Genomic DNA, 23,597 nt, shown 5'->3' on the forward strand with positions numbered 1-23,597 from the left:
ACTGTTCTGGCTTATATGCACATTTGACTTAAGGACAAACCTTGGGAATGGAACTTGTTCTTAAACTGGGGACTACCTGTACTATTGTAATTAAAATCTTTAATAAAAATTATAAAAAGAAAAAAAAAGAAAGAAAAGTCCAAGTTTAGACAACAGGAGATAGGGAGAGGCAAGAATTCTCACAAATGAGAAAATAGCTTTTCCAAAGCCTTGCAGAGCTCTGGTGTCTCATCCTTGTGAATGGAATTTTTATGACTCCTCTTGTATTGCAACCAAGCTAGAAGTAAGTTGGCGTGTTACCTAACACGTACTGATGCGGAAACTCTGTGGTCTGGAGCTGTTTTCAGAGAATCTTTATGTGGAAGTATTCTTATTGAATTGTTAGATAAAGTTTTTATTTCAGAATATTTTAGTGATATCCTGGAACTTTCCCACTGATATGTATTTGAATACTATGGAAATAAAAAGAATAACCCCACTTACATGTTCCTTAATTACTAGTTTATATAGTATTACATCTCAGCAGTTGACAGTACCTGGCATACCTTTTCCAGACTCAAAAGATAAGTAAATAGACATCTGAAAATTCCAGGGCTGTAGGCTAGATTGGGAAGTTGGAAAAAAATCTTGGAAGAACACAATGGCAAAAACTTCCATGGTGTTACTAAAAAATCTACATGAATGAGCTTGACTCAGAAGAAACTTTACAATAACAATTGGTTTTCAGTTGCATATTTGAGGCTGTTATTTATACTTTAGTTAGCTCCTGAAATAGACATGGATGGATTGCTCACAGGAGTAGATCTGATCAAATTTTCATACCCAGGTCTCCAGCAAAAATACTCAAAGAAAGATGACTCTTCTATACTTAATACATTTCTTTGGGCATTTTCAAGAGGTGACATTAGATAATGTAGTTTTGGAATATTGCAGTATTTCTCTTTCCAAATGTTTGTTTCTGCTTTCCTATGGATGTACTTTATTAATATGAACAAAATCTACAAGATAAACAAGGACAAATACTAGTTTTGGTCAGTTCCATGTTATTTGTGAAAGTGTGCGAAGCTTGTATTGTTTCTGTAGGTGGCAGTGTTGATTAAGGGTCAATATGTATTCTTTGTACTCTGTATGCATTAAACAAAGCTGGGTCAATGTTCTGAGAATGCAGCAGTTTATACTCATCAGGATATAAAATACTTTACACTTGAAAGTTTTTACTGACAATTGGCATAGTTGATGCTTGCAATGATGACGATATCTAGAAAGAACAGTTATGTGGCTTATTCTACTATATACAGAAGTTATAACTTCCAGAAGTTATGAGCACTGCAGAAAAGTGTACAGTTTAAATGCTAGGCATATCATGGTGATGATAGTTTGAGTATACAGGTGGAGAATAAAATTATTTTCCTTTAAAAAAAAACAACTCTCTGATTAGAAATTCATAATAAGATTCTTTTTTTCAAAATACTCATTTAGCTTAGATAAAAAGAATGGATAGATTCATTCTTCCAGCCAAATTTAGAATGGATAGATTAAATCTACCAGCCAAGTTTAAAAAAGTAACTGCGACCCATTTCCCTAATACAGTTAAGGTTTAGACCAGGGGTCCTCAAACTCTTTAAACAGGGGGCCAGTTCATGGTCCCTCAGAATGTTGGGGGGCCGGACTATAGTTTGAGGAGAGGAGGAGAGCCGCTGGACCCGGCATACCTGTCATGTAGAATAGTCCGGCTCTGCGATCTCCCTCCTTGTGCATCGCCTGCAGCTCCCAACACAGCCCGGACACTTCTGCTTCTGACAGACAGCAGCGGCGGCCAGTCAGGCGGGCGGGCCGAATAAATGACCCTGGTGGGCCGTATCCGGCCCACGGGCCGTACTTTGAGAACCCCTGGTTTAGACTAACGAATGTGGTAAATGTGGAACTGGTGAATGTGAACCAATGAATGTGGCAGGGGATGCATGACACTAGGAAGATGTGATGGAAATGGTTTCCTCCCCACCTTTTTGTTCATTCATAGTTTTTTATTGTAGCTGTGCTTGTGTTGGTTTTAGGAGCTACCTGTGCTTTCTCTAGAGACCTGTGCCAAAAACCTAGATATCTGTTGCAGCCTTCCATATGTTAGGAGTAAAGTTGTATATCTTGCTTCTATGCTTTTCTTTTATAGTGGTACTCTGGCTCTTTTTTTTTTTTTTAACCCATTGTCTTACTGCTAATAAGATTGTATTTTATTGTATTTTCTTACTGGTACTAATAACTGGAATAGCATCATTATTGCTCTGCTTGAGCTGTCTTTTTCCATTGCACTTCCAAATTTAAGATGCCACCAGCCTCTTGTTGCATTTTATTTTGTAATTTGAATACACTGAGGATAGTTCTCTTCAATTTGCTATCATTTCATTAAAAACTATTGTTTTAATGCTGCTGTGATATTTTAAAAAACTTATTTTCTTAACAGGAACTTAAATACCCAAGTGTTCTTCCTAAAACTTCTTGTACCATTTTTGGTAGCATCTTAATATGCTGTTGGAATCCAGTTGGCCCTCTTAAACCCCTGAGAACAAATGGACCCCGCATCTGTTTAAATTATTTTTTATATATGGGGTGTGTATAAGTGCATGCTACCACAAGAAAAAGCTACTTTAGCATACTGAATTTATGAAAAATATAAAATGCTCCCTAACCTATTTTGAGAATTTATTGAAAGTAAAATGGGCCCCAGTTAGCTTTAGCATTTGATAATTCCATTTTTTGTCTATTTAGTAGGGGATCCAAAACAGTTTATTAAACTCACTAGAAAGAAATTACAGAAAGGAAATGAAAGACCTTTGAAATATCTCTAAACCTATAACTGAAGAAGGTGATACGAATCATTTCTTTGGTTAAAAAAATGTATCCCAAATGTTTAAAGTGGTTGTTGGAATGTTTCACAAATTTGTTAGCATGATTAAAATTATGTATAAAATCATGATTGTACTGTCACTTTTGGATTTCTTTCAGTGTTTTCTTCTAAGTCCATATTCCCTCCTTTGAATCACTAAGTATAGTGTAATATAAATTTATCATAGACCTATTTAGTTGTATTTTTGGATGTGATCTGCGTATTGATGAACCTCACTACATATTTTCTCACCACATTTACAGGTATGGCTTCTCAGTTACGTACAACAGAATTTTCAGATGTCCTGACACACACTTAATTGTGGTACTGTTTTCAGCATTTGATAAATGAAAAGAGACTGGTTTAGTCCCAAGTTATTTTCTTAAATTAAATTATCTTTGCTTTTAGGTCTTTGTCTAGAAAAACTACCAATATCCTCTTCAACGAGCAACCTCCATGCAGATCGTGAGCAGGAAATTATTATGTGCTATGAGAAGGCTGGGGATATAGCCCTTCTATATCTCCAGGAGATAGAAAGGGTAAGATGGGATAGCTAATCTCAATAGTGTAACTAATTTGATTTTATTTTTTTCTCTTTCTTGGAATTACTCCCATCTACTATATGTGGCTTTAAATTTCTTTTTAAAAAGGTTTGATGTACAATTTACTATTTGGTTTAAATAACCCATTCTTGACCTCTGTATAAATTATTTTTTATAGATCCCAGCTAAAAAGCAGAAGCATTTTCTTTTATCTGTTCTAATCTTTTACATGCCGTAATAGGATGCCCATTATTTCCTGCAACCGAATAGCCCCTGTGAATGACTAACTTCAGGCATTCTAGATGAAAGTAGTCCAACACTTTCTGTTGAGAACTGTATGATTCTTTATCCCTGTCTCAAGAATATGACTTCCATAAAATACAAAAAAAAAACCCCTCCCTATGAATTCACATGGTAAAAATAGCTTTCCCCATGATGTTCTTGAGTTTTCTTTGGTTAATATGTTAAAGCTTTGTTCTTAATGAAAGCTGGCATTCCACATAGCTTATTGGTTGTGTAATTTTTAAACAATAATGTAGAGTTGGGGTGTTCTTTATGTTCCTACTTTATTTTCCCAAACTATAAAATGGACTCATAGGAATTTATTCACTAAACTGTTATTAAAACTTCAGAATGCTCCTAAAGAAACATTGAATCGATTTTTTTCTTCAGTTTTTGCAGTAGCAGTTGCAGCTTATATGAACATTTAATATTGGGAGAATTGTTATTTCCATTCATGGTATTTGTCTTCAGTATATCCAAATAAGGCAGCTTATTTACAAATCAATGAAATACAATAACAGAGTAAAACAAAACATATAAAACCACTAGCCTTATAAATAAAACCAACAAAACCAGCCAGATTATTCCTAACATTTTCAGTCATATTTTCCCATTTTAATGTTTTCGTTTAGATTTGAGTTTCATTTGACATAAATTTTACAAATTTCATGACAGAGCTAAAAATAAATAAATTGTAGTCAGTACTTACCCATCCTTCTTTGGAAGACTATTTTAAATTTAAATGATTCTAGGTGAAAAATAATAGTGGACAATAGTTAGGAGTTAGAGGTTTATTTATTTATTGCATTTGTATGCCACATCTCCCAGCAAAACCAGTCCACCGCAGTTATTGGTAAAACTACACAATGATAATTGAAGAGACAGAGCCTCCCTACCCACCAGAAAAGTGTGTCTGTGTCAGGGCAGTCAGGCTTTGTTTGCATTTGTGGGGATTTTCATTTAAAAAATTGGGATAGAACTGGCAGTGGTATGATTATATCACTGAATGGATAGAGCCAAAAACATTTACCCGGTTTTTGATGGCTTGAGAAGGTTAAAGTGTGAGATAGGTACAGTTATCCTTTAAAGTCTTTAAATATGCCCATTTTGTCCTTTATCTTAGCAGAAACAAAAAAACAAAAACAAAGCCATAATCAAGATAAAAGACAAATCATACCTGAAAATCAGGAGCTGGTTTTAAGTGCTACAAAATGGTTACTGAAGGGCTTCACACAGCTACATTTTGCCAACCTCTGAGCAATATGTTGATGCTCCACAAATAAACCAAAATTATTGTAAACTGCTTACCCATCTGTATTGTCTTAATGTAGAAGTCTGGCATGAAGACCAATTGTGTCCATGAAGAAAGCTTGCAAACATGACAGACCTTCTGTGTATATATGAGTGTTTTTCGGTGGTATAATGTTTTGTCTCTGCCTCCCACTGGTGAGGAAAGAGAGCATTTGGGGGGATTTTGTGCATTTATTTCTATGATCTCCTAGGTAATAATTACCAATATGCAGAACAGAAGTCCTAAGCCTGGGCCTGGAACACATGAACAAGAACTTGGATATTTTTTAGAAACTGGACTTCAGAGGGCCCATGTCTTATACTTCAAAAATGGGTAAGATTTGATTGGATATTCTTCTGATATTACTTTAAAAAGATCGACCAAAATGATTTAGAAAAGCCTTGAGTTTTGTTATAAGATTACATACAAATTACTAGAGGTGTCCAGTATTCTAACCCAAAGCAGGAAAGGTATGTTTTGGATCTGATGTAGGCACACTCTTTATCTATTAGAAGTTCCTTCAAGACCTTAACCCCTCCTTAATTCAATCAGGTATTTTCCTGAGCCTGCGTGCTACCAAGCAAGACCAGGAAAAGGTGCAACTTTTTAAAAGAGTTACTGACAGGTACAGTGAATGTGCCCATACCAGATCCAAAGCACCTTTTCCACCTTGACTCAGAATAATATAGGCCTCTACAAAACACATATGTTTTGGTAAGTACTGTCTTGCAGTTAATAATTTCAAACACGTTCAAAATAATTATTTAATATATTTTGTGGGAATATAATATAATTTATTTATTTGATTTTTATCCCACTTTTATTATTTTTTATAAATAACTCATGGTGGTGAACATACATACTCCTTCCTAAGAATAATAATATGTATTTTAATTTGTAACTTCTCAACAGGGCCTTATAGATTGCATGAAAGGTCATCCATATGTTCTGATACCCCTTTCTAAGAATAGCCTACTGAAAATAGGGGTATAAAAATTGTATCTAGCTGTATTTCTGCCTCTGTAAATATTAATAAAAGTATTTAAGCTTCTCTTCATTTTAAAAGGCTTCAAAGTTGGTGCATTAGGCTTTAAATTGTTTGCTACATCTCCATTTCTTAGAAATATTGAATCGAGTAGTTATAACACTTGGATTAAAAAAAAAAGTGAATTGTACTGTATCATTGATTTGGCATAAATATCATAACTATGAAAAAGTGTTGAAAGTGTTTCAGTGAATTACTGTGTTAATTGCTTATCTGATTTTATAGATTCCATTATTTGTCTTTTAACAAAGTGTCTGGAATTGTATTGTAGTGGTGCTATCATTATTTAATTGGAAGAAAAAGAGAATAATAAAATTTCATTTTTCCAATACCATAGTGGTAAGGTGGGGAAAAAGGGAGATGTGCTGTATTCTGTGTTTTCAATGGAAAATATAGATAGAATTAATAGAACTTTGCATAGAGAAAATAAATGATTTTAATTGATTAACCCACCAAACCTAAATCCAGATTACATAAAATATTTGCTTATTTAAATAATAGTATATGTAGTCCAGGTTTAGGTTTGGTCAGTTTGGTCAATTAAACATAGGGCTATGCAGGAATCCAGATTCGAAGACAAAAGATTATTTAAGCACACAAAAGCACTTGCATCACACCTGTCAGCAGCTCCTTAAAGAAGGTCTGTCTTTTTCTGGGTTCACATGGCACAGCCAAATAACCATTTACTTTTCAAACCTGGATCGCTGCACAGTCCTATAAAACATCATGAACAACTATTAATGCATTAAGATTAGGATTGTGCATTAAGAATAAAGTTTAACAAACTTTAGCTAGTGGGCATGGCATTGAATTTACTTTTTTTTTTTTTTTTTTTGCCATCTTGGTATTGTTAGTGAATGGTTGGTTTGTGTCCTGAAAAACGAAGGCAATAGCTAACTCTTCATGAGAATGAAGTCACAATCCCCATTGACATTGCCTACCCTAGGATTGTGCCATGTATCTCTAAATATATCTGCAAACTGCTTCTCCATTTTCATAGAATAAGCTTTTCTGGAAAATGAATGACCAGGGAGGCGTTTAGTTCAGGTGTTTCATGGGAACACTTTCTAGCTATATCTCTGACTCTGTTCTGTCAAAAGATAGGCTGTTTTTAGTCTCACCTGGTAGAACTGGAGTAGTACTCAAAATAAAATTCAAGTGTTCCAAGCGAGAATAACTTTGAATTGTTTGAGCAGGTATATTAAATTACCCATGTTAAGTACTCAAGGAATTAGTGGATATTAGTTTTTCAGAAATCAAGTTTTAATGAACAAATATAACAAAATAGAAATTGAGTTGTTAAGACTTCCTAGGAATAAATGGGAAAAAATACTGAAGATAATTTTGGTATGTTTGCACTTTTAACCAGGCACTGAGAAAAAGGACAAATTCGCTGTGAAAGTTTAAAAAAAATTAAAAATATTAATACTGCAAGCCTATATGTATATCCCCAGAACTAGACCCTTGTTGAGTTCAGTGTGACTTCCATATAATAAATACAGGACTGAATACTTAAAAAGACAAAACGTTACTAATCTTTTTCCTTCTGAACGCTGGAGAAAGAGGCAGGGTTTGAAAGGTGATAACCAGCTAGAAGCTCAAAACTTTCTTAGATATAGGAAGGGAGAATAAAGAGGGACCATATGGAGATCAGGCAAAAATTCAGGGGAATTCTGGAATATTAACTGAATTAGACTTGGGTAAAGAAAAAGGGTTTTACGGATAATTAAAAAGACTAAGAGAAGGGTTGTTTCCATTATGTTTCTTGTATAGTTTGCTTGCTTGCTTGCTTGCTTGCTTGCTTGCTTGCTTGCTTGCTTGCTTGCTTATTTATTTATTTATTTATTTATTTATTTATTTATTTATTTATTTCTCAGGGTTCTTTGTGGCCAGTTCATTAGGATGAATGAAGCTTTGTGTCATCTGCAGTGGGTGATGAGAAATCCTTTTTAGAGAAAAATTTTCAAGCGTGTTTTTTTTTATTAATTAATTTTATTTATATAGCTGCCCATCTCACATGTCAACTCTGGGCAGCTTACAGCAGGCAAAACAATACAAAGCATGGTATAAAACAACAGCACATGTAGTAACTATACTTTCTTAGCTATTTTTTGAGAGAGAGGTGCCACTTCTTTTGAAGGAGGAAGTGGTGTGCCCTCTCTTGAAGAACACATTTCTCAGTCCAGCTGCATTGAGCAACTACTGCTCTGTTTCCAACTTTCCCCTTTTAAGGAAAGTTGTAGAAAAGGTAAAGGACAGAGGCAGACTCAGCTTCAGAGAATCCTGGATGAAGTGGATTATCCAGATGCTTTTTTACCTGGATTCAGGAGTGGACAAAAATAGTCATTTTAGTCAATTGCTTTTGGCAGGACTTGGGAAAAGGAAGTATTGTTTTGCAAGATTCCTACTTTAGTGGACAGTTCTAGTTGGGAGTAATGGAGGAGGAGCAGTGGAGCCTCTGGTTACTCATATGTGTGGTACTTCAGGGTTTGACTCTTCTTCCCACTATGAAACAGCATCTATATGAAGCTGCTGGGAAAGATCATCATGAGTCTGAACTTAGGTACTGTCAGTATGCTGATAAGACCCAGTTGTACATCGCCAACCCAGAATATAGGTTGATATAGATCTATATCTGAACCAGATATAGACATCCCCAAGATTAGCTCTTGATGGGGTTATCTCCCCCTGAAGGAGCAGATCTGCAACTTGGGGGTCCTCCTAGATTCATGGCTCCTACTGAAACAACATATAAAGGCCATGGCCAGGTGGGGTTTTGTCCAGTTGAAACTGGTGCACTAGTTTCATACCTATCTGGACCATGAAGCCCTGGTAAGAATAACTAAAGACCTTGCTGTATGCATTTACAGGGACCTTGCTTTGAAAATTACTGTGAAACTTCCTTTGGTACAGAATACGGCAGGTGCCAGCTGCTAGTGTAATATGACTCCTATTCTTCAGTTACTGCATTGCTTGCTGATTGATTTTTTTAGTCCAGTTCAGAGTGCTGGTTTTGGCCTATAGCCCTATGTGGCTTTCCTCCAGGATATCTTAGAGCCACCTATTTGTGCAGCCCATCTGATCGTGTAGGAAAAGGATGCTCAGGAATGCTGTCTCTGGAGGTACACCTGGTACTTTCTTCCTTGTTTTTTCACAAAGCCATTAAGGCAGTGATATTTGAACAGGCTTTGGAGGTTGACTGTTACTGATGTCTGTATTTTTATGACCAGGCTGCCAGGTTCACTGCGCTGATATATTATTATTTTGATACAGTATATTGTGTTGATTTATCTGCTTATGATATTTTAATTATTGTAAAATTAAATTATAAGTATTATAGTAATAGAACTATTATTGTAAACCAGTCAGAGTTGTGGGGATTGCACAATACTGAAATATTTATGAATGAATAAATAAACATCTCCATTATCTTACCTCCCCCCCAAGCAAATAAAAACTTTTGATCCAAGGCAGCTGTAAGTGGACACAAAAAAAATAGCTGAATTCTACCTTCTAGCAACAGTATTTAAAGCCTTAACATTATGAGTGCAAGAAAGTTAATAAATAGGATTATACTAATTAAAATTATAGATAGCTGCTACTGTGCAAGAGTGGTATGAACTTTAAAAAACAAAACAAATGGGCTTTATTCCAGTGAGTTATAACTAAGCACTGTCTTCTGTTTAATGCTACTAAAGAGTTTTCAGTTGATTTTCTGCACTTTTAGATGTACAGTAAACCCTCGATTTTACAAACCTTGGTTCAGCAGATTTCATATGCAACAGACAAAATCCGAATTCAAACCCTTCCCCAATCAAGACAATGGTTGCTGCTTCTGCGCGTGTGTAAGCACTGTCACTTCCATGCATGTGTAAACAAGTATTATATTTCATGATATTAGTGACATTCTTGATGTCTTTCATGTGTGCTAATGTTTGGGGTATTGTATTTTATAAGTTTCTGTAAGTTATTTTGTAAATATTTTGTAAATGCTGTATTTAATCAACAATGGCGACAAAGGGAGGCAAGAAAAAAAGTTCCCACCTCTCCAATGCTTTTATTGATTCCTTCTCTGACCATGAAGTCCAGCCTTATTACCCCCACTTCCATGCTTTTAGGAAGATAATCATGCAGAAGCAGCAACTTCCAAGACTCAGTTAAAATTGGACACTTTCTTCAAATCAATCAGTCATCCACTATCATCACTGAAACCCAGCACATCTGCAGCAGACACCACCAGTAAGGTAAGTTTTCTCATGTGCACACATGTTTGTGGTATTAAAAAGAACATTCAAATTTAATTGACATTAACCTGGCTTCCTACCAGGTAGCCCATTAAATCGAGGGTTTACTGTATTTTCTTTTTTTCTACATCTTCTATAGGTGCAGCCTATACAACCATTTGAAACCTTGCACATATTCATTAGAATCTTTGTAGAGAGTTTCATCTTGAGCCCAATTTTTAATTATAATAAAATTATTTTTGCAGTTGTTGTTTTTAATGAAAAATACAGATATTGCTGATATCACCATAATACTATCCTGTTAATTTTTGTGTTAAAACAATTGGTTGCATTGCTGCTATAGCAGCTTATTAATGGCAAGTGAACATGAAAAAAAAAAACATTATAGGTGGCTATCATTTTCTGTGGTCCCATTAGCTGTAGTTTTGTGGTTCTGCATTTGATAAATAGAGACCAAACCTTGATATATCTCCCATATTATCTACCCAGCCGATCCCATTTGACAGGATTGGCATGCTCCGGGTTCCTTTAGTTAAGGAGTGCCATCTGCTGGGACCCTGGAAGTGCACCTTCTCTGTAGCAGTGCCTGCCCCCTGGAATGAGGTTCCTCCTGAGATTCAAACAGCCCCCACCCTGCTGGTGTTTCAAAGGGCCCTGAAGACCTGGTTCTTCACCCAGGCCTTTGGCAAGTGACTGAAGCCCCCTTTTCTTATTTTTCTTTGTTCCCATCTGGCTAATTATCTTTGCCATCTTTGCTCTTTTTTATGTTGTTTTCTTGTTTTGAATTGTTTTTTAACTGTTTGTAAGCCACCCGGAGTCTCTGGGAGTTAGGCAGCATATAAATTTAATAAATAGAATAAATATACTTGTAAAGCTATTTAGCTATCTGTGATTCTGGTGTTGTTTTTGTTACTTTAAGAATATACAAAATGGCAGGCAGGCATGTCCTCATCTGTAAAGTACAATTTTTAAAGGTTAGAGTTTAGTTGTCTATTCAACACATCTGCATTTGCTCCTCCTCCTGGCTCCGTCATGGCAGATCTCACTGTCATGTGGCTTATCCTGGCATCTCTGCTACATGCGGCTCTTTCATAGTCTCAGTGAGGGCCTCTCGGTTATTGGATGCTGGTGCTGCTGGCAGCAACTCATGGCTCCACTGGATGTTAGTGCTGAAAAGATGTTTAAGACCTGTTTCTGATTATGCATAAGAAAGAAAAATATTGTTAGACAACCCACCAAAGCTTTGAAAATGCAGTATTTGTTAGGTAAACAGGAAAAAAATGCCCTCAGAAGAAACATGGAATGGCAGTTTCCCATTCCAGACCAGACCATTATGGAGCTTGCTTTGAAAACGACCATGAGATTCCTTTGTTAGAAAATGCAGCAGGTGACAGGCACTACTGCAAAGTGACACCTGTTTTCTAGTGGGATTCATTGCTGACTCTGGTGCTTCCTGCAGATGGCTCGTGGTAATCTCTCAATCACTCCCCTGATTGTGCTCCACTAGTGCTGGCACATTTGGGGACCTTTGTGTGTCTGAAACCTTTGGGGGTTTCATAAGCTGTATGCCATAATCATCACAATTATACCAAAGTAAGGCTTGACATATCTCGCTTTGCATGTAATGCGTCTATCTCATATATTGGTTTCACCTTTTGAGTTGCCTTACTGACATAAATGAACATTTGCACGATATTCTAATTTTTCGAGTTTCACCTGTATGTTTCCCAAAATTCTTTGGTAAAAGCGTAATAATTAGGCTATTTAATTGTGTACCTGTGGCATGATTTTCAGCTACTCTGGTAATTTATTTATATTGTGCCCTCCCCGTGTTGGTAGTGACTGTTTGGGAGAGAGAGAGACAGAGTGAAAAATACTTGCTGTATTGCATTTATGGAAATAATAGGATTAACACTGCTATATCTAGTACATTGTTATTTACTGAGCAAACTCATTTTAAGTCGGATCAGGTTGTCCAGTTAATGTAACCTATTATTTACTGTTTCTGTTAATGCTTTCTTCAAACAAAAATGTTGTTAGCTAGTTCATTGAAACTTTGCATTACAGTATTTTTTAGGTAAATTGAAAAAATAAAGCCCATAAAAGAAACAAAGAATGGCAGTTACCCATTGTAAACCAGACCATTTCATGATTAAATAGAACTCTGAAGTTTATCTCTCTAAATGGTAATTATTAAGCACCAATCAGTACTGTACAAAATAAAACAGGGTAAAATGTAAGACTTATAAAGCAATTTCAACAAACAGCTCTGATTTTTAAAAAAGTCTGAGCATTTGTAGAGTAACAATTGCTGCATTACCAGACTACTTTTCAAGTGAATTTTGTTTTAAATTTTGGAAACCTAATGCTCCACTTTGATTGTTTTTGTTGTTTTGTTTTATGGTAGGTTATTGTACTGTTTTGTAATTCTGCTATAAAATTGCTCCCAATCCTTTTATTATTTTTTTCTCTCTAGCTTCTTTAAAAAGTTTATGTTCAGTGTTTAAATGAGTTCTAAATGCTGGCGTGATTAATACTTTCAACTTTTATTTTTGCCTGTCATTCTGCAGATTCTATTCTACTAGAATACTAGCTTTAGATTAGTTGAGAACGTAGACTTTTCAGTTTGTCAGGAATTCAGATATCTTCTAAGCCAAATCAAAGGACAATTGAAAAATTACTTTCATATTTTAAATAGAATAGTTTCAGGCAAATACATGCTGCAGGGAGGCTAGTAAAAGCTGAATTTGTGGCAAATAGGACTGCATAGATGATGGGCTATAACCTCAGAAGAGTGCTGCTGTTCCCTGGTATGGGTGCTGCCATCACAACATTGCTGAATTACACCTCTGTCTACCCCATTCAGTGTGATCAGTAGGGACAAATGCTGATCATCTTAGAAGGCTGCACATTATGCACTCATGCATGTGAAGTATAAGTTGCAGATTAGAAGCACTGTTAGGAGACATTCCATCTTTCCTCTAAAGAATACTGTTTCCTTCTCTTCTGTTCTTGAAATTAACTCTCATTTTTTTTATTATCCCAAACTCTGCCCCCTTTGCAACTTAATTATGGATCTGTTTGCAAGTTTCTGATTCTCAAGGAACTTGGTTTACATCTACCAGGAGTTAATGTGTGCATGGACTGTGAAATCATAGTGAATGTGATGTGAAGGAGAACACTGTAAAAATAGGAAGAATGAAGAAAGGAAGAAGGAGCATGTTTATCTGGATCAAACTTCCAGTTTATAAGTTTTGTTTTGTTTTTTGCAAGAGGAGGCAGTAAGTCCAGGATTACAGATTATAAATACTAAAATGAATGAATTAATAAAGAAAATATTAAAACATTTTACAGCCATTTAAAACATGAGAAAGGAAATGAAAAAAAATAATTAAAAAACAAAACTCAGAATACTCCTCACAGATAAGAAGTTTGTGTTTCTGTTAATTTGATAGGGATATTCTACTGAAGATTGACTGTCTAATAAAGTCAAGACATTTCTGCTGCTATACCAATTTCCAGGAAGTTAACCTATTAACATCAGTTAACAGGATATTGCAAATATTTCCTTCTACTGCATTGGAGAAATATATGAAAAATCTAAGGAAGGAACTGTTTTAGCTTTTCAGTGGGTTGTTGACCAGAATCAAGAATGCAGTTGGAGCTTTTCTACATTTATTTCTAAATCAAGTACTCCTGATTCTGCTTTTAAAATCCAGCATGGGGTCTGGTTCCAGGCTCCTTTCACAAGCTAATAAAGGCGCCTTCTTTCAAGACATCTTGTAGCAGTGGTTGCTTCCTCTTTATGCTTTGTGTACTACTGTACAGTGGTGCTTAAAAGTTTATGAACCCTTTTGAATTTTCAATATTTCTGCATAAATATGACCTAAAATGTGATCTGTTCTCCACATAAGTCCTAAAACTAGGTTAAAAGGACCCAATTAAACAAATGACTCAAAAACATCATACTTCTTCATTTATTTATTGAGGAAAATGATCCAAAGCTACATATTTGTGTGTGACAAAGGTATGTGAACTTTTGCTTTCAGTAACATTTCTGATAACTCTTGATCAGTCCTGCACATCGGCTTGGAGGAATTTTAGCCCATTCCTCCTTATAGAATAGCTTTAACTCAGGGATGTTGGTGGGCTTCCTTGCATGAACTGCCCACTTCAGGTCCTTCCACAATATTTCTGTAAGATTAAGGTCAGGACTTTGACTTGGCCATTCCAAAGCATTGATTTTATTTGCTTTAACCATTCTTTGGTTGTACGACTTGTGTATTTTGGGTTGTTGTCTTGCTGCATGACCCACTTTCTCTTGAGCTTCTGTTCATGGACAGATATCCTGACATTTTCCTATAGATTTTGCTGGTACAATTCAGAATTCATAGTTCCATCAATGATGGCAAGCCATCTTGGTTCAGGGGCAGCAAAGCAGGCCCAAACCATGATATTACCACCTCCATGTTTCACAGATGGAATAATATTCCTATGCTGGAATGCAGTGTTTGCCTTTCATCAAACCTAACTCTTTTTATTCAAGACAAAAAGTTCTATTTTGGTCTGATCTGTCCACAGAACATTCTTCCAATAGCCTTCTGGCTTATCCATGTGGTCTTTTGCAAACTAGACAGACAACTATGTTATTTTGGAGAGAAGTGGCTTTCTCCTTGCAACCCTGCCACGCACACCATTGTTGCCCAGTGTTATCCTGATGGTGGCACTGACATTCACCAATGCAAGAGAGGCTTTTAGTTCCTTAGAGGTTACCCTGGGGTTCTTTGAGACTTTCCAGAGCATTACATGCATTGTTCTTGGTCTGATTGTGGTTGGTTGATCACTCCTGGGGAGAGTAATAATGGTATTAAATTGCCTCCATTTGTACATGATCTGCCTGACAGTGGAAATAGTTTTGTAACCTTTTCTGGCCTGATGTTCTTTGGAGGTCCTCAAAAATCTCCTTTGTTCAAACCATCACACACTTCCATATACCTGCATTGTGAAGTTCAGTCTTTAATAGTGAATACCCAGATTCAGCTTTTAAATGAGGCAGGACCTCCCACACTCACACCTGATTATCACCCCATTGATTGAAACACCTGAGTCTAATTTCCCCTTCAAATGAACTGATAACCCTAGAGGTTTGCATACTTTTGCCATACACAAATATGTAACTTTGGATCATTTTCCTCAGTAAATAAATGAACAAGTATAATGTTTTTGACTCACTTGTTTAATCAGGTTCTCTTAATCTAATTTTAGGACTTGTGTGGAGAACTGATCATGTTTTTAGGTCACATTATGTAGAAATATTGAAAATTCAAAGGGGTTCACAAACTTTTAAGCACTATTGTATGCTCACTTTTCTTTTTTTTCTTCTCTTTCTTAAGATTCTTTTTAATGCAGGAAAAACATTGTTGCATATATGTTCCAAATGATTTTGTGCTGTGTTACTAGATCAATTCCTCTGAGCTGCAAGGGACAGTTGCTACTTTCTGATGGCCAAGAAACAATTAGCAAGTTACTAAAATAAATTAGTGGTATATAAAAAAGGTCCTCTAGTTATGGGTCACCAGATTTAGACTGAATTGATAGTAAGCAAAAATTAACTTTTATCCCAATCTTGCCCTTTCCTGATTTGGAGGACTGGGAAAAGAAAATCTCTGTTGGCAGTTTGAATACTCAATGTCTCTGGAAATGGAAACGCTTATAAATTGAAGTAATAACCAATCTTTGCTTCTGTAATTCTAAGCCTACTTGTATGTTGTGGGCTCATCCATGTTGAACAAACATGTTAGTGTTTGATTTCTCTTTGAACTGCAAAGTGACATCAGGGACATTCTTTGTAGTTCCTCTTTTTTTCCCAAGCTCATGAGATGAAAGAAGGCTTGTGATTCATTTCATAGGGAAAAGATTGTCACCTTGGTGAGGGAGTTGCTAAAAGTAGTGTAATAATACTGTAAGCACTGAAAATGTTAAATGGCTTTTGCTTGTGTTTCACCATAAAAGGATACACATGTATACAAATGTTAACCTTAGATGAATTATTAATGATTAGATATCTGATTTTTTAAATGTGAACACCCATCTTACAGTTTTAGTTTCTAGAAAAGAAAACATTACTTGTAATTAAGTGAGCTGTGTTTCATTTTAAGATGTGGAATCTGGTGGTATTTTAGAAATAGGCTAACTGATTCATTGCTTCCTTTAAAAGGAACGATGCCGTATTTATCGGTGTATAACACACACAGGCATATAACACGCGCCTTAATTTTAAGAGGGAAGTTTGAGTAAAAAAACTTAAATTTAAAATAAAGGACTTGGAAGCAAAATAAAGGGATCTCTGAACTTTTTGTTTATTAATATTTATACCATTTATAAGGTAAATACGTAATATGAAAGATAAAGCACCTCTTTGAACGAAGAAAATCTCTCCATTGCTCACGCCTGAGCTCTGCAGAGCAGGGGGTAAGCAGCGGGTCAGTGAGCGAAAACTGGCACTCCCCTGAGCTCCGCAGAGCAGGAGGTGAGCGGGGGGGGGGGGTCAGCGAAAACCAGTGCTCCTCTGTGGAGCTCAGGGGAGCGCCAGCAGTTTTCGCTCGCTCCCCCCTCCCCGCTCATCTCCTGTTCTGCGGAGCGGTTTTTGCTCGCTCGCGCACCAGCTCAGGGGAGCGCCGATTTTTGCTCGCTCGCACGCTGCTCACCTCCTGCTCTGCGGAGCTGCCCTGGTTACAGCCCTGGCTCAAATGAAGGCTCCGCTCTCCCAGCCCTGCCGCTTGAGTATAACACAGCTAGGATTTCAGCCCCAAGTTTTAGGGGAAAATGTGTGTTATACACCGATAAATACAGTAATTAGCATGAAGTTTGTTTATCTGGTGAACCAGATTTCCTGTATGTTCTTTGGAGTATGTCACTTTGGAGTTGATCAGTTGGTGGTACTATAGTTGAGATAGGTATTATAAACTCATATTATCGTAATTGAATTTGTATTAAGGAAGACAAAATATTGTTGGATGCTTTAGGTTACAAAAAGGACAATGTGGTTTCTTCAGAATACAGTTGCCAAGCTACATTTAAACTCTTTTTAATTCTCCTTAAAATCCTCAATCCAAAATATCTAAAAATACCAGCTGTGTGGGATGATATAGCATCATAGAGATGCAGTTTTGATTTCACAGATGCCCTAAGACCAAATATTTGGTTTGCAGTAGTCCTTTCCCAATTAGAAAATGTTTATTCCTAAACATTTTGGACTTTTAAGGAACAAGTTTATTTCATTTTTTAAATGTTCCTATAAGAAGTCCCTTTTGTTTTATATTTTACCATATTAAAATTCTTCATGGATTTATACCACCAAATATTTAGAAAAGAGTGGATTTAGGCAAAGAACTGCATTCTGATTCTCCGATATATTCAGGAATTGTAAACCCGATAAAGTGATAAACAAAAAGGAAGGAAGGAAGGAAGGAAGGAAGGAAGGAAGGAAGGAAGGAAGGAAGGAAGGAAGGAAGGAAGGAAGGAAGGAAGGAAGGAAGGAAGGAAGGAAGGAAGATCTCATAATGTTTATCATTAATCATTTGGGATACTAAGGTAAATAAGACCTCATTATTTTTCATTGTTTTCTATTTTTATTTGCTTATTTTTATGGCAGTACCTATGGACAGCCTCAATCTGAAAAATTCTGGATGGTGAAAACAACCTACATTCTGTATAATTATAAGAGAAAAAGAATCACAAACTATTAAAAAACGTATTTGCACCAATAACACTCTAGGGACCAAAGGCATTCAGGAAGGACATTTTGAGGCCTTCCAGAATGCAAGGAGGAAAGGGACTAATCAACCTCCAGAGGGAACATGTTCCTTACTTTTAAAAAGGCCTGTCTCCTGGTCCATATTTCTTTAATCTGCCATGAGTGGGAAACCCAAACCTGGGCCTCTCTTGATGTTAGATTAAATGATCAGAATCATACTTGGCAAGGTACTCTCTTATATATTCCATTGTCAGATCATATCATCTAGGGCTTTATATTATGTACAAATAACCTCAGTAGAACTGCAAAACATTTTAAAAATAATTGAATTTAGAACTCAAAAATTGGGGATCATTACAGTCTCTCCTCATTTAGAGACTTCAGTTTGTTCTAGTGAAATAGTCACTGAACTAAATGGTCATTAAGCGAACCATGTGACTGAGAGAGAGAGGTAGCTGCCATCTCATTTAGATGAAGTTCTCTCGTGCAGCAGTGCCAGCATTACTTTCTCTCCATCGTGCATTGTTGTCAGGAACAGAAATTTGTTCGAAAAAATTTTTTTTTTACTACCATTTATTACCGTTATATTTACGAATGGTTGTTAACTGAGGTAGTCGCTAAACATGGACTTTATATTGCTACACAGGTTGAAATGTATCTTGGAAGGTTAAGAAACCGCTTGTATTATGGGTGAGGGGATAGGTGGATGAGAGTTTGGGAATGAAGTATAGTTGGAAATAATTCTCTTCAGTAAACAAGAAAAGCCAGTCTTGTGTTAGAATTTCTATTACATGTTTTTGCAGTGGAATGCAGTTAGGTCCAGTGAAAGTAAGAAAGCTGTTCTACAAATTTTAGGAAAACATGAAGTTCAGCTGATTTATATCTGTATAGTCCCATCTTGTTCAGCCATGATTCATCATGATCTTAGGCAAAAGACACTTATCATCTCTGAGAGATATACTACAGATCTATCAGTTTTGGTTCTTTGAGTTTCTTCGCTTATCAGTCTTAACTTTGTTTGATTTTAGTGCTACTTGTAGGTGTGTCTGTGTATTTTAAAAATCACATTTTTTGCACATTTTTTTGTAACCTTTTACTGAACATTCAGTTTTTTACAGAATTTGACCTACCAGGCTTTTTGTACATCATGTTCACTTTTGCAAACATATCGGCATAAAAAGAGAGAGAGAGAGAGAGAGAGAAAGTACACTCCCTGGGTCCTGATTGATGGCATTGCTTAACTGAAGGAACTGGAGCACACCAACCTTGCCAGATCAAATTGGCTAGGCAGAATATGTGTGTGTGTGTAAATTCTTATTAAGAATTTTCATTAGAGTAGTAAAATCTAATACAAGCTAAAGAAAGAAAAGAGAATAGAGAGGAGTAAAAAGTGCAAGGAAAAAGAGAAGAGAAAAATAAGAATATAATAAAGAGAAAAGAGATATATAAAGAAGTAACTTCCAACCTTCATCACAACAAGTATAAGCAAATTTTAGTGATTCTTCACTCTCTCTCAGGTTACAAGCATTTATCTCTTCATCCCATATCCCATCTCTTATCTATAAACAAATCCATAAAATGCCATCTTTTCAGTCCTGGTGTCAGCAGAAAGTCCATAAAGGGCTGCTAGAAGTAACAACATACCTTGTTTTAACCTTATCAAATAAACCAACTTTATATTCCTTCCTTTTACTTCTAACAGTCTTAATCTTCATTCAAATATTGTCGTAGGATTTCATTTCTCTTCATTTCTTCTTTGTCCATTACACAGAATTCTTCAAGGCTTTAACAAGCCTCTTGTAAATCCAATAGGAAAAAATTATCCAGATCACTCTCTTGGTTTGTCATTTGTATTTCCCTTTTAAATTTTAAAACCTCAGCCAGTTTCTTTTGTTGATCCAGTGAAACATCCTTTTCCAAGTAATTCTCTTGGCCTGTCAATTGTAAATCCACTTTCAATACCATCTCTATCTTGTCAGTTAAAATTTATTCTACTTCTGTCATTTCTTCAATAACGTCTTTTGGACAGAGTCTATCCAGAGAAGCAGACATCATTACTGACATTGTTAATATTGTGGCTACTATTTTTTGATTGGATTCTTCAAAAGTCTCCTTCAGTATTTTTATTGTTATAATGTTTTGCATCATTTTACAGGCCTGTATATTTTTCCCCTACCTAAAATCTTTAGTTCCCTCTAGTGTCCAGTTTTTGAAATCATGAAATTGCTTATCTTCGTTATGTCTTGTAAAAACCAAAACAGGATTTATTTCCCATGAGAAGCTGTTTATTCCTTATAATTAATTCCAATATCTTATTGTAAAAGTTTCAATATTCTAATTTCATGTGGACCCTTAGTCTGTTCATAACTTTCTAAGATCAAGATCTTATTTAACTTTTTGCTGTTTATTTCAGATTCTTTAAATTCTTAAGCTTTAAGAATTAAGATTAAAATTTTCTTTCGTTCAGGATTGAAGGCAGACCCACTTGGCATTTTCAAACTTCTTGTTCTGAAGGCCTCTAATAGCTTAGAAGTAGTTAATGAGCAACTTTTGAAAATGATTAGAAAGTAAGGTTTGTGAACTTAGTGTCATTTAAAAGGAGGCTTCAGTCATCCCCACCAAAGGGCTGGGTAAAGAGCCAAATAAATAGGCCACAAATAGGCCTCCACCTACAGTATAGCTGAGACATATAACACAGGAGCTGCAGAATTTGCTCTCTTATTAGCATTCCTATGCCTTTCAGCTAGCCTCTCAGATCTATGAAGTTCAGCTCTGTGCTCCTGAATCTTCACTAGGTACCTTTGTCTAGAACTAAGTTACTGAGCTCTGAATCTGAAAGAGTGGGGAGAGGGTCCTAGGAACTTGTTGATTCTGTAAAACCCTGAGTGATGTCACTGGCTTGAGCACTACTGGAGTCTCCAGCAACAGTACTGCTGCTACCAGATGCTTCCTTCACCATCCTCCTCATCCAAGGACATGTCCTCCAGCAGAGTCATAACAGTGTTTGTAAAGACTGCATCTGTGCCTGATGTCACAGCTGAAAGAGCAGGCTTGGAGAACCAGCAGATCAGGGCATGTGGGGTCCTGAAGAGCTCTCCACTTTCCTGGATGTGGTGCTGCCAACCCATTCTCTTCCTACACAGAGGCTATGCAGCAGAACAGGCCACCCAGGCCATGGCATGGCACTCTCACCCTTTGTAAGTGTGGATTGTTTGCAAGTAAGTGGCAGTCTCTCTGAGGCCAGACAGGCTGGCTGCCTCATCATCAGTGGCAGCTGCATAAAAGGAGCTGCAGCTTTGTGTGCTCAGCCAAGGAGAGAATTTAAACGGTATCAGTACTACATCTCAGCTACTGGAAGCAACTTTGACAATGTTCCCATGGTCTCTGTTCCTTGCTCCATGTCTTTCCATGTGAATGGCTTGACATTAAGCAGAGAATAAAACAGGGATGTAAGATGCCTTCTTAGCTACTACTTAGTATTTATAGGTAAGTGTGTAAGCAATGCTTGTGGCCAGAAGTGCTTTAGTTTGGGTCATGAGTATGTTTGTATGGAGACAGTGCCATGTTGCTAACTGAGAACCCAAATGCTTTGCAGGGAATACTTTAAGTTTTGCATCCATACACCTCATTCCATCATGCAATCTGATGGAATTAGGAGTATGAATCTGAAGATTAAGTATCCAAGCCCAGAGTAGGTATGTCTGACAAGGAAAAGGGAATAAATGACTGCAAGTTATGCATATGTGGTGAGAAACTATTGGAGAAATGTTGACATGTAAATATTGGTAGAAACACACTGGATAATATCTGGCAAGGAATGAATGTTGAAAGAGGCAAAATTGTTTACATTTAAGAGTGTGCTTCTGCCCACTTTGTTAAATGGAAGTGAGAGTTGGGTATGTTAGGGGAAACAAAAAAGTTGAACGCTCTTAGAATAAGCTACTTAGGAAGACTGTGTGGTGACACAAGAGATTGGGTGAAGAACAGATACTGAATGAACGTGGATAGAATATAGAAGTGAATAATATAAAAGAAGTATATTGAGGTAATTTGATTGCATAGAGAGAATCAAGATCAAATTGCAAAACAAATTTATGAAAAAATTGAATGGAGAGGAGGAGAGAATAAGAAAGTAAGACTAAGAAAGTTATAGTTGGATGGATTACATGAGAATGAAAAAGAGGCAATAAGTTTAGGACAATGTTTGAAGCATGGTATGGACTTGGTGCAAGCAAGAATGATTTACAAGGATTAAAAAGTATGGAGAGGTATAACTGCATTGGTGTAAAGTAGATACAGCTATATCTTTTTTTGTCACATACCTTTAAATTTCTGGTTTATATTTGTATGTCTGCTTTTGCTTTTAGCATCCAATTAAGTACGTAAGGCAGTATTTTTTTCAATATCTGTGAAAATAGCATGCATTTTTTAGACTTCAGATCTACAATAAGGAAGGTGTGTTTAAAATAGGAAACGTAAGATTACAGAGAATTTTTGTTCAAATGTTATTTAATATTGCTTGCACAGTAATGTGCAAGTGGCACATACATGCTTATATAATCCTTGCTTATGGTGACAAACTGTATCTGGCTAGGCTTAAACTCAGTATTTTCAACCTCAGATCGTCAATTTCTTTTCTGCTTTACCATTCCTTGGTTTTTTCTTATTTCTACAAGCTCTTCATATATAGGGTTGGAAGATAAAGGAAGTGAAAGCAAAGAAGCTCTCTGCCTGAAGGAGGGATTAGAAGCAGTTCTTAGAGAGTGGAATTTCATCATAATTATTTAAAGTTGAAGCATTTTGCCTTGAGAATGTAATTAGTACACAACTTTCTGTTAGGAATTTTTAAAATAAAGCTATGCAAAGTCCCTATGGGAAAAATATTAATGTGGTCCCCTGATATCATGCCAAAGTGTACTGCGTTGCATTTTTTTACTCTTATTCTAAGAGTGCTGATTAGCTTATTTATAATACACTTTAATCTCACATCATTGCACAGCCTGGGTCACAGGTGTCTTAGCTTAATATAAAGCATTATTCATTGTGCTGAGATGTACTTGCATCAGCCAAAAACAAGAGTGTTGAACCATTAACTTACATACAGCCGTGCATTGCCCTCCCTGAATTCTGCAACCCCGTTTAGGTAACTCTTGTTTGCATAATCAGTATAGATAATTTTTTCATTATGGATCTTATTTAGCACTAAGATTTATTATAATTAGATTTATTTTCAATAATTTCAAGTAATGTTACTATGCTTAAATTACAAATATATGTTGACTTTTTTTTCTCATGCATTTTCAGATAAAAGCATCATCTATGTCTTTATTTGCTTTGTTACACATTTTGTTAAAGGTCAACTATACACGAGTTAACTAACCTAACCTTTAAAAATATAATGATTTATCTTAAAATACTTCATTTTCATTTTATCACTTTATCATATTCATCTGGATAGTGTTGACATCCAAAATAATGACTTCAAAGATTCTGCAAGTCCATCAGAAAGCATTGTCCACTTTCTTCTTTAGTTTGGCCTTTTGGACTATCTGATGG

The 23,597-nt window shown here is 36.1% G+C and overlaps 1 protein-coding gene across 7 annotated transcripts in view; it reads left to right on the forward strand.

Moving 5' to 3' along the window:
• Nucleotides 1–23,597, forward strand: part of TTC7B (tetratricopeptide repeat domain 7B) — a 136,872-nt gene that overhangs the window by 23,202 nt on the left and 90,073 nt on the right. For 6 of the 7 annotated variants that reach the window (XM_088145238.1, XM_088145239.1, XM_088145240.1 and 3 more), the window contains 2 exons: nucleotides 3,290–3,420; nucleotides 5,208–5,329. In XM_088145238.1, coding sequence (XP_088001364.1) covers nucleotides 3,290–3,420; nucleotides 5,208–5,329 — 253 coding nt within the window. Of the gene's footprint in view, nucleotides 1–3,289; nucleotides 3,421–5,207; nucleotides 5,330–10,264; nucleotides 10,286–23,597 lie in introns of those variants that run through there. The other variant, XM_088145244.1, reaches the window with a different exon arrangement.

The sequence above is a fragment of the Python bivittatus genome, unplaced genomic scaffold, assembly GCF_059951505.1.
Source record: "Python bivittatus isolate LINGU-HERP-01145 unplaced genomic scaffold, Pbiv_v1 ctg000480_np1212, whole genome shotgun sequence".
NCBI lineage: Eukaryota > Metazoa > Chordata > Lepidosauria > Squamata > Pythonidae > Python > Python bivittatus.